Source organism: Cyprinus carpio, chromosome A16, assembly GCF_018340385.1.
Source record: "Cyprinus carpio isolate SPL01 chromosome A16, ASM1834038v1, whole genome shotgun sequence".
In the NCBI taxonomy this organism is placed as follows: domain Eukaryota; kingdom Metazoa; phylum Chordata; class Actinopteri; order Cypriniformes; family Cyprinidae; genus Cyprinus; species Cyprinus carpio.
Genome location: NC_056587.1, coordinates 22,352,626 through 22,365,235, shown reverse-complemented (window position 1 = coordinate 22,365,235; position 12,610 = coordinate 22,352,626). Strand labels below are relative to the sequence as shown.

Below are 12,610 nucleotides of genomic sequence, written 5' to 3'. Positions count from 1 at the left end.
CATAATAAAGAGAACAAAAGAGTAATCACTTAAAGTAAAAATAAAATACAGTGAAATACAAACACTGTAATTTATAAGAGATTTTTATTTATTTATTTGAGTGTTTTAGTTTAAATTAATGCTAATAACCCTGGCATAAATATGTTTACTTTACAGATTTTAATATCAAGTTGATAAAATAAAATAAATAAAAATAAAATAAACAATAAAATGAACTGAAATAAAATAAAATAAAATAAAATTAATAAAAAATTAAATACAAGATGCAATTACAATTTAAAGAATACATTATTTTTTATTACTTTCAGGATTCATATCTTGGGCGTCTATTCATATTTTTCTGGTTGCTGTTGAGACTGAAACATGTTCTTGAACTCATTTAAATTCACCAAGAGCTTCCTGGGACAGTAAAATTAGTATTTTTCTTGTTGTTGTTGTGATTTAAATTTGTTATTGGATTCATTTGAATTTAAAATGCCGGAAATTAATATATAATTGTATAGTATATATAGTAAGTAAAGATAAAATTGGTAGAAAGAATAAATAATAGACATAATAGTAGAAATAAGATATAATATAGAGAAGTAAAACAAAAATAATAAAATAAATATAAAATAAAATAAAAAATAAAATAAGAAAATAAAAAAATAAAATAAAATAAAATAAAATAAAACCATTCTTTAAACTTTCTGTGATTGATCAAAGCATTCGGCACATGAAGCACTTACGGTGGACTCCTCCATGAACTGGGCCAGACTCTGTCTCATGTCCTGAATGGAGCTCAGAGAGAGACTGTAGGAGTCCAGAGGTTCTTATATTTGTCACTATGTTTATAAATCTACACTTTTAACCTGATGTTAGATTGAGGACAGATACAGCAAACACAATCAGCACATTTCCAATAATCAACAGTCTTTCCAATAATCAACTAATATTTAAATAGAACTGTAACAATCAAGGCACTGTACATTCATTTACTATTAATTTCAAACTGATTTGTAATGGTTTGTGTTGGTTGTTGTGTGATGTTGTATAAAAACTGATATCTTTGAGTGATTACCTCTGAGTGATTTGATTCTGAGATTCAGAGATTTGTAATTATCAGATATGCCTGTGGAGAAAATGAATGGGAAAAATCCCGTGTCTGACCTCCTGGTGTCTCTCCTGTAAGACGCGCAGCTCCAGGAGCGTCTCCAGCTGCTGCAGAGATTTATTCGACAGAATGACGAGTTTATGGACCTCTTCATCCACCTGGTTATACAGTGCACTGACCAGATCCACAGCGTCCCTACACGAGACACAACATCAGCTTCAACTACAGCTCCAGTCAAACACCACAGACACAGCTCTATAACATCAGGGTTTTTAAACATCATTTGACAAAAAATAAATAAATAAAACACTTATTGTGGTCTCTTATTTTATTCATGCGGCAAAAGTTAAAACTTTCTCAAGGTTGCATGATGAAGCGTCACTTTTTCTTCTTCTATGTTCATATACTGTACCATTCCTATTGAAATTAAGGTACATTTAATTTTGTATTATTTTCCCATTAAATTAAATAATCCTTAAAAATCCTCAAAATTAAAATAAACTAAAAAATAAAATAATATTTAAATATTTAAAAAAATATAGTAAAATAAAAGTAATAAATTAATATCAATTAATTTATATTTAGTTTTATTTATAATAAAATAAAATAAAAATTCTAACTTTCTGAGGCTTTCTTGTGTACATTAAGACTTGTTTCAGAGCATTTAAGATAATTTTCTTAAAATGTATATTGTTTGAAGGCTGTTTGGATATTTTTACTTGAAAAGAAGACAATACAACAATTATTTCTTTATTTTTATTTATTTATTGCAGTGTTTAAGTGTCATTTAGGTTAAATTAAAGTGGATTTATGACATGCATGACAGAATTATATCCGATTTAACAGAAGTGTTTTGATGACATGCATGCATATATGCAAAACAAACAAACAAACAAATAAATTAGAAATTAAAAAATATATAAATTATGTATTCATTGACAAGCAAAATTGCGTACTATAAGACTTAAATGAAGTGTATTTGTCTCAGATGTATACTTAAAGCATGAAAAAACAACATGCCAGTGAGATAATAAAAATTAAATTCAGAAAAATAATTTTGCTTAAATGTATACTGTTTTATGTGTGTCTGAATATTTTCACCTGAAAAAGTTCTTTTTTTTAATACATTTTTTAGGTTGAATTAAAGGGGATGGATGATGTGTTCATGACATAATTCAACCCGTCAGTGATTGACAGGAGTGTTTTGATGGTGTGTGTGTGCATGTATTTACGCATGTAATTAATAATACAGGGCTGGGACTAACAGCAGTGTTATGCAGCTTTTTAAGAGGAATCCTGACAGGCCAGTATACTATTATAAAGCTTTTCTACTCAATGTAAGGATCCATCAGTCCTCTGATGAAGGCAGTACCTGTAGTTCTCGTTTTCACACATCTCCTCTTTCCTGATGCGGGCCAGAAAGGTGCCGCCCTCCAGCCGCAGGCGGTTGAGTTTGGTGTCGTCCAGAATGCTCTTCATGAGACTCTTCTGCTGTCTGATGACCTCTGACACCTCCTACAGACGATCAATATTCAAATCAGCCTGTGTGAAGCTCCGCCCCTCCTCTGAACTTGCAATGTGTTACATTTAAAAAAAAACATTACAAAGTAACAAAAGCAAAAGGCAACCGTTTCTAAGCTTGGATTGGTCAGTAACATGTTTAAGGCGGGGCTTAGCAAAGGGAACGCCAGTAAACAAGGCAATTTAAATCATTTTTAATTGTGTTACAGAGAATGACCATAAAATCAAACAATATTACCTCAGACGTCTCCAGACTGCCGATGCTGTTCAGCGTCTCGATGGAGCTTTGAAGGGAAGCGATCGCAGCGCTGCAGCTCGCAGCAAACGGTTCGATTTTCTGTCAGTGGATAAAAAAAAACAATAACTTCAGCACATTTGTTTTTGCATTTTAAGTGTATTTTCATTTTATGTGTAATTTAAGTGCATTTTTAAAAGTGAATGTAAGTGTATAAAGTGAAATTTAAGTGTAATATTAAAGTGTATATAAGTGTGTAAGTTTTTATTAGTGTAATTTTTGTGGTTGTTTTTGTGTTTAAGTGTTGTTTAGTTTTATTTTTGTGTATTTTTAAAGAGCATGCAAGTGTGTAAAGTGTCATTTAAGTGTAATTTTAAATTGTATGTAAGTGTGTAAAGTGTAATTTAAGTGTATTTTTTTGAAAGTGTCCGTAAGTGTATAAAGTGTTATTTAAGTGTATTTTTTAAAGTGTATGTAAGTGTATAAAGTGTAACTTAAGTGTCTTTTTAAAGTTTATGTAAGTGTGTAAAGTGTAATTTAAGTGTATTTTTAAAGTGTATGTAAGTGTATAAAGTGTAATTTAAGTGTAATTTTAAAGTGTATGTAAGTGTATAAAGTGTAATTTAAGTGTAATTTTAAAGTGTATGTAAGTGTATAAAGTGTAATTTAAGTGTCTTATTAAAGTTTATGTAAGTGTATAAAGTAATTTAAGTATAATTTAAGTGTATTTTAAAGTGTGATTTAAGTGTAATTTTAAAGTGTTATTTAAGTGCATTTTTAAAGTGTATGTAAGTGTATAAAGTGTAATTTAAGTGTAATTTTAAAGTGTATGTAAGTGTATAAAGTGTAATTTAAGTGTAATTTTAAAGTGTATGTAAGTGTATAAAGTGTAATTTTAAGTGTCTTATTAAAGTTTATGTAAGTGTATAAAGTAATTTAAGTATAATTTAAGTGTATTTTAAAGTGTGATTTAAGTGTAATTTTAAAGTGTTATTTAAGTGCATTTTTAAAGTTTATGTAAGCGTAAAAAGTGTAATTTAAGTATAATTTAAGTTTAGTTTTTTTTAAAGTGTATGTAAGTGTAAAGTGTAATTTGTGTATTTTTATAGTTTAAGTGTGTAAAGTGTAATCTAAGTGTCTTTTTAAAGTTTACATAAGTGTAAAAAGTGTCATTTAAGTATAATTTAAGTGTGTTTTAAAGTGTAATTTAAGTGTATTTTTAAAGTGTATGTAAGTTTTGCTAATTTGCATACAGGCGCTCTTTTTCTTTTTTTCATTACTTTCTTTTTTATTCTATTATTTATTTTTCTTATTCTTTCTGATTTATACTTTACTGGATATTGTATATTTTTTATGTTAAGATATGTTTGTTCCCTGTCATTCTCGTGAGGAGTAAACAAAGTAAGAATCTCATTGTACTAGTACATATGACAGTAATGCTCTTGAATCTTGAATCTTTTCTTTCTCACAAATGCAAAAGTTTTAAAGTAGCTCAGAGTTCCCCAAACTGGACTTTGTGAGTTGATGACAAGCTAATAATTAAATCCTAAAAATGTAAAATAAATATCAGGGTTCAAATCAGGGTTAAAATGATATTAGATGTTATTTAGAAAGCCTCTGAACACCTAAATCGGGGATGAAATAGACCATTTTAGGTAATTTACCATAAAAATATAGAACTTTTGAGCTTTATAACCGTTATAGTGATACCTAATTATCTTTAGAAAAGTTTAGGACTATATGTCACTATATGTTTTTTTTGGAATTATACGCTTTTATTTGTTATATTTGGTCACGTCCATGTTTTACATGATCATTATAGCCATCCAAATACTGAAGGTCAACATTTTTTTTTTTTTTTTGATAATTATTGATCAATTAGGGATCAAAGATTAGCACTACACTGCTTTTGCTGACACTGATGAAAAAACTAGGACTATATATATATATATATATTTATATACACATACATACATACATACATACATACATGTATATATTTAAGAAAATGTAATATATATTTATATTTATATATAATAATAAGACACATATATATATATATATATATATATATATATATATAGATATATGTATATAGAATATTTATTATTGTATTTTTTTTTCTAAAATATATACATGTATGTGTGTGTATTTATATATACAGTACATATAAATACGCATTACACACACCCATTTATTATGTAAACACAAACTTATTTTGGATGCAATATTAATCAATTTGACAGCCCTAATATATATACATATATATGTGGGTGTGTGGGTGGGTGTGTGTGCGGTTAATTTATTGAAATATCAAATTAAAACCTCATTTCGGGTCAAAGGGTTTCGGCTGATAAAAACACTCATGAAACCCTGTTTTGTGCACCTGTCTGAAGTGAATGTAGTGTCTGTGCTCGTATGGGAAGCTGCCCTCAAACTCTCTGGTGAGCTGCGACGAGTCGATGTGCTTCTGCAGAGCTTTCAGAGACGTCAGGACTTCACACTACAAGAACAGAGAGGAGCAGTTCACATAAACACAAACTGACTCAAACCGAGACCTAGAGAACGACAGACAGTCATTTACTCACAGGAACTGAGACGTCTCTCTCCACTTTCACTGCTGCATCTCTGTCCATCAGAATCAAAACTGAGTAAAGTGCATTGGGTACGAGAGTCTGGCGGGACAGAAGAAATCAGTGGGTGAAAATAAATCTAAAACTTTCTATTTCAGTCATTTAACAACACATTTGCATGTTTACAGTTCTCTAATTTTGGTTAATGGTCATGTGATATCCAGGTAAACCAATAAAATGATATTTTTAGTGTTTTGATTTGATTAAAATTTTGCATTTTTATAATTATTTGATTTTCATCAACTCATGACCTCATATTGTACATGCTAACATTAGGGAAAATATAAACAAATAAATGAATAATAATAAAAATATTGATAATTATAAAGACTAAACAGATTAAATCAAGGATTCCCTTTTTTGTCAGAATGTTGTGAGTTACTTAAATTAATATTTTAATCATTTAACAAAACATTCACATATTCATGGTTCTCTAAGTTGTTTATTTTTGTCTTGTTTGGGGTTTATTGTTGAATTGTTTTGTATTTTTTTTTAATTTTTTATGTTTTATTGTTTTTATTTTAGTTATGTATTTATTTTAATTTTAATTTTACATAATTTAATTCATTTTTAGCCAATATTTTATTTTGATGATTTTTATTTGAAATTATTTATTTTGATTTAGCATTTTATGATTTAATTAATTATTAGTTAGTAATTTATTTTGATTGTTTTTTTATTTAAAAATCAATTATTTATTTATTTTAATTTAGCATTTTTATGATTTAATTAATTATTAGTTAGTAATTTATTTTGATTGTTTTTTTATTTAAAAATCAATTATTTATTTTAATCTAGCATTTTTATGATTTATGTCACAGCCACACCATCTACACTCCCTGAATCGGACACTTACGCCACGCCCACTCGTTCCCAATCACCAGAATTCTGAACACCTGTGCATCATCACCAGTGCCACACATAAAGCCCTCAGTCACCATCACTCATTGTCTGGTCTTGCACCGATCTCCCAACTTACCTGAACGCCCTTCGTCGAACCTACCTGATCTATTTGAACCCTCTTCATCCTCCTCTGCCTACCTGTTCCATCGTCTTCGTCTGGAGTCACCATCTGTATCACCATCACCTCAAAGGAAAGTTGTGTTACCACTGTGTTGTCTACGTGTCAAGATTCACCTGTGTCTGAAAACCTCTGATTTACATTAAACACTATTGCACTGAATCCTCTGTGTCCTCGTCTGTGTCTGACAGAAGACCAGACCTCATGCAGAGCTCTTCAGACACAGGCGAGGACCGCACCGCGGATCCCTTCACTGAACTGGTTCACGCTGTACGGTCCTCACTCATGCAACTTCCCTCACCTGCTGTCAACAGCTCATCGCCATCAAACACCGCTACAACTCCGGTCACTTCTTCAGTTGCCCCTGCGAGTCCCATGGCCACACCAGCGACATACAGCGGCGCGGCGGAGGATTGCAGCGGGTTTCTGCTACAGTGTTCACTCTACCTGGAGTCCAACGCTCACTTTATTCACCACCGAACGCAGCCGAGTTGCTTTTATCATCAATCTGCTCACAGGTAAAGCTCTCCAATGGGCTCAATCTCTCTGGGAATCGAATTCATCTGCCACTGGATCTGTTACTGATTTCTGTTCCCAGTTAAAATCTGTCTTTGGTCAGCAAGCTTCTGAATTATCTGTCCATGATCAACTGTTTACAATTCGCCAACAGAGAAATGAGTCCGTGAGTGATTATGCTGTTCGCTTCCGTACCCTCGCTTACATCAGCGGTTGGAATGAAACGGCCTTAATTACCGCATATCGCCACGGTTTATGTGAAAAGATACAAAGTTTGATTGTTGTATATGAAGATTCACTGGGACTGGGAGTGTCTAATCCAGAAATCCATCAGAGTCGCCCAGAGACTCACTGCATGTCAACAACTCTCTCCCGCTGTACTTCCTCCTGCCCGCTCTACCATCTGTCGCTCCTCCAGCACCTGAACCCATGCAAGTAGATTCACACCACCTATCTACATCAGAACGTCAGCGGAGGATTAACACCGGGCTGTGTCTCTACTGTGGGGGAGAGGGACACTTGTTACCATCATGTCCCGTACGACCTCCACGCCCAGCGGTGAGTACCATCCATCTACCACCTCAAACTGCTCCATTGACTCAAACCTGGGTTACTCTAAGACATCTCCACTCTTCTATTTCAGTACAAGCCCTCATCGACTCCGGTTCGCGGGGAACTTCATCAACCAGCAAACATTAAATCGTCTAAGTGTCAAGCGTCATCGAAGCCCCGTCGAACTCAGAATAACAACCATACAAGGAAAGCCGCTGGGCCGAGGTCATGTCTGCTATTTCTCCCCCACAGTCATCCTCCGCGTGGGTTCCCTGCATGAGGAAGGACATCACGTTCATGGTGCTGGAGGAATCCACCGCAGACATCATCCTGGGACGCCCATGGCTTAACCAACATCAACCACACATCCATTGGCCCACAGGTGAGATCCTGAAATGGGGAAAAGTCCTGTCATTCTACCTGCATCACTCCACCAGTTAAAGTTCCCAAGGTCATTCCATCCATCAAGAAGTCATCCCTACCGGTCCAGTCCACATCAGTGGAAAGCCCCGAAACTAAGGTGGAACATACCATCCCTCCAGAATATCGGGCGTTCCAGGATGTGTTCAGCAAGCGGTTGGCAACGAATCTTCCACCTCATCGGCCATGGGACTGCGCTATCGACCTCCTGCCTGGAGCAACCCTTCCCAAGGGACGAGTCTATCCTCTGTCCATCCCGGAGCAGAAGGCCATGGAGGAGTACGTACAGGAAGCTCTCGCTCAAGGATTCATCCGACCGTCTACTTCCCCTGCCGCTTCCAGCTTTTTCTTCGTGGCCAAGAAGGACGGAGGCTTGAGGCCGTGTATAGATTATCGCCATCTCAACTCTCAAACCGTCAAATTCAGTTATCCTCTTCCCCTGGTCCCAGCTGCCTTAGAACAACTACGCGGAGCAAAGATCTTCACCAAACTGGACTTGAGGAGCGCCTACCACTTAATCCGCCTCCGGAAGGGGGACGAGTGGAAGACAGCTTTCATCACTCCTTCCGGGCACTATGAATACAGGGTCATGCCGTATGGGTTATCCAACAGTCCTTCCGTCTTTCGAGAACTACATGAACGAAATCTTCAGAGAATACCTTAACCAGTTCGTAATTGTCTACATCGATGATATCCTCATTTACTCCACATCCCAGGAATAAACACATCCAACATGTCATACTTGTACTCCGAAAACTCCGGGAACACCATCTGTATCTCAAGTTAGAAAAATGTGAGTTCCACACGCCCTCAGTCCAGTTCCTGGGATACATCATCGGCCCACGTGGCGTGAAGATGGACCAGGGGAAGGTGGATGCCATCACACACTGGCCCCAACCTGGCTCCATTAAAGAACTCCAACGCTTCCTGGGCTTTGCCAACTTTTATAGGAGATTCATCAAGAACTACAGTTTACTCAGCTCACCTCTAACCTCACTCCTCCGGAACCGGCCCAAGTCTCTGTCCTGGAACCCCATGGCCACTGAAGCTTTACACCATCTCAAACAAGCCTTCAAGACCGCTCCGATCCTAGCTCATCCTGATCCCAACCAACAGTTCATAGTGGAAGTGGATGCCTCATCGACCGGGGTCGGAGTGGTACTTTCCCAGCGGCAGGGGGATCCTCCACGAATCCATCCATGTGCCTTCTTCTCGAAGAAGCTATCCCCGGCGGAGCAGAATTACGACATAGGTAACCGTGAACTACTGGCTATCAAGTTGGCTCTGGAAGAGTGGCGTCATTGGCTGGAGGGAGCCAAGGTCCCTTTTCGAGGTAATCACTGACCACCGGAACCTGGAATACCTCCGTGAAGCTAAGAGACTGAATCATCGCCAAGCTAGATGGGCCTTATTCTTCACGAGATTTGACTTTAAAGTCACGTATCGCCCTGGCTCCCAGAACAATAGAGCTGATGCCCTCTCCCGCCTTCATCAGGCAGACCCAGAACCAGAATCTCCCGAAAACAATCCTCACTCCAGCCATGATTGTAAGTCCCATTCAATGGGATCTTAAATCGTCTGATTGAACAAGAAAACCTTCAACAATCTGCTCCGCCGGGAGGTCCAGAAGGGAATCTCTTCGTCCCTCCTCAACATCGGATTACCCTTCTGGACTTAGCTCATACCTCTCCGGGATCTGGACATCCAGGCAGGAGGCGGACCCTCTCGCTCCTGCAACAATGTTACTGGTGGCCCTCGATGAGTCAGGATACCTCCCGTTACCCTCAAAGGATGCTCAGTCTGCGCCATAGCGAACACCCCTAGGAGACTCCCGGAAGGAAAACTGGTGCCTCTGCCCATTCCTGCACGTCCATGGACCCATATAGGTGTGGATTTCATGACTGACCTCCCCCTTCTCAAGGCAATACTTGTGTGCTGGTAGTAGTCGACAGGTTTTCGAAATCATGCAAACTCTTACCTCTCAAAGGACTTCCCACAGCGTTTGAAGCGGCAGAGGCACTATTCCACAATGTGTTCCGTCACTTTGGCATTCCAGAGGACATCATCTCCGACAGGGGTCCCCAATTCATCTCCAGAGTATGGTCAGCTTTCTTCCGCCTCCTAGGGTATCCGTCAGCCTCTCTTCAGGATACCATCCAAGACCAACGGCCAGACTGAGCGAAAGATACAAGAGATCGGGAGGTTCCTGAGGGTCTACTGCCACCATAATCAGGACTGTTGGAGCCAGTACCTACCCTGGGCAGAATATGCACAGCAACTCCCTCCAGCAGTGTACCACCGGGCTCACCCCCTTCCAATGTGTCCTCGGATACCAGCCTCCACTCTACCCATGGTCGGGTGAGCCCTCGGAGGTCCCAGCGGTAGATCACTGGTTCCGACAGAGCGAGAGGGTCTGGGACTCGGCTCACGTGCGATCTCCAGCGGCAGTCGGAGGCATAAGGAGCAAGCGGACGCTCGTCGAAGACCTACGCCACAATACCAACCTGGACAGCTGGTCTGGCTCTCGACGAGGGACCATCCGCCTCCGGCTGCCCTGCCGTAAGCTGAGTCCCCGATACATCGGACCATTCAAGAGATTGAACGGCAACTGAACGAAAGTGACCTATAGACTCCAGCTGCCTGCACAGTACCGTATCTCACTTCATTCCATGTTTCACTCCTCAAACCATTCACTGAACCTTTGTCTCCTCCATCCACAGAAGCCTGGGTGATGATGCCGTACCTCTCCTCCCGCCATCGAAGAAGACACCCAGCATCTTCCGGGTGAGAGAGCTATCCTCGACTCTCGACGACGGGGTCCTCAACTTGAGTACCTTGTAGACTGGGAGAACTACGGCCCGGAGGAGCGTTGCTGGGTTAACCGTAACGACCATCCTGGACCCTAGCCCTTTCTTCACCGCTTTTCACCGAGACCATCCCAGACCGCCCCGCTCCCCGTGGCCGTGGTAGACCCCGTCGTCGCTCAAGATCCCAGCGTCAGGAGCCGCCCGTGGGGGAGGGGGGTACTGTCACAGCAAACCATTCCACACCATCCCCACTCATTAGTTCCCAATCACCAGAATCTGAACACCTGTGCATCATTTCACCAGTGCCAACCTAAAGCCCTCAGTCACCATCACTCATTGTCTGGTCTTGCACCGATCTCCCAACTTACCTGAACGCCATTCGTCGAAACCTACCTGACCTGTTGAACCCTCTTCATCCTCCTCTGCCTACCTGTTTCCATCGTCTTAGTCGGAGTCACCGTTCTGTATCACCATCCCCTTCCTAAAGAAAGGTTGTGGTACCACTGTTGTCGTCTACGTGTCACAGATTCACCTGTGTCTGAAACCTCTGAATATCATTAAACACTATTGCACTGAATCCTTGTGTCCTCGTCTGTGTTCCTTTTTGGGGGGGGGGGGGACTTCTTTTTTAGCAATTTTGTTATTCAATGATTTTTATTTAAATATTTTTTAATGTTAGCATTTTTTATAATCTAATGATTATTTGTTAGTATTTTATTTTGAATTGTTTTTTTATTTAAAATATATTATTTTATTTTAATTGCTTTTTTAATGATTTAATTAATGTGCTTTTCATTTTGGGAAACCCTGGTTTTTTGATCATTTATTGTGCAGACTTACCTTTGGAAAAAAAATCAAACAAAACCATCACAAGACTATAGAGTTTTTAGATCCGCTTTATTGCATGTAACGTGCTATTAAGAACTATTTAAGTGGAGAAACCACTCCTTTCTCGTCCCTCTTCGTCTCATATTTTTGCAGGCTGGGGCCGATCATTTCTCCGATTTTTTCGAGACATGCTGCACAGGCACGCGGTCCTCAACCCTGAGACAGACCTGTCTTCAGATGTTTGCATGCACCATGCCATGCAACAGTTAGCGTGCTGAAAAGAGCCTCCCCCAACTTTACACTCAGAACTCCTTCTCGACGTGAGTGTGTGAACACAAAGGCTTTTCTTACATCACTGCGATCTAAAGCTGTGTCAAAGTTGCTTTTGGCTTTTAGTGAGCAAATTCATATGTAGATAAATATCTACACTTGGAGTGAGTCACTGATTTTTACACACCTGTCAAACTCTACACCAATTTAGTGTATTAACTGGAGTGACTAACAACCAAACCGCTACAGACACTGATGCCCATAATTCAAACTAAAAACTGAAACTTAAAATTCAAACCATAAAAGAAAAAAAAAACTACTTTAAAAAAGTATAAAAAAGCTAGATTCCAAAGCAACATTTCTCATTTTACTTGATGTACTAAAATAACTAAAACTAAAATATGAAGTAATTAAAACTATGTAGACACACACACACACACACACACACACACATATATATATATATATATATATATATATATATACAACTATTAAAAATGACAAATGCACACAAAAAATAGTAAAAATAAAAAAGGCAAATATTAAAATAAAAACTGCCAGATCCAAAACATTAAAATAATAGGATTTAAAACAAAACTATAATAGTTAAAAAAACCTTTAACTATATAATGACCAGTGATGCACACTTTCCCTCAATGTTTTTGTCAAAAAATAAAATAAAAACAAAAACTTTTTTTTGGAAAGCAGGCTGTC

At 38.0% G+C, this 12,610-nt stretch overlaps 1 protein-coding gene across 1 annotated transcript in view; it reads right to left on the bottom strand.

The window, feature by feature from the left end:
• The window catches only part of zgc:158766 (uncharacterized protein LOC100009641 homolog), a 113,151-nt gene that overhangs the window by 20,138 nt on the left and 80,403 nt on the right, over positions 1 to 12,610 (bottom strand). The window contains 6 exon segments of the mRNA XM_042773280.1: positions 729 to 810; positions 1,118 to 1,288; positions 2,466 to 2,608; positions 2,853 to 2,951; positions 5,236 to 5,352; positions 5,438 to 5,524. Of these exon segments, the coding sequence (XP_042629214.1) occupies positions 729 to 810; positions 1,118 to 1,288; positions 2,466 to 2,608; positions 2,853 to 2,951; positions 5,236 to 5,352; positions 5,438 to 5,524 (699 nt within the window).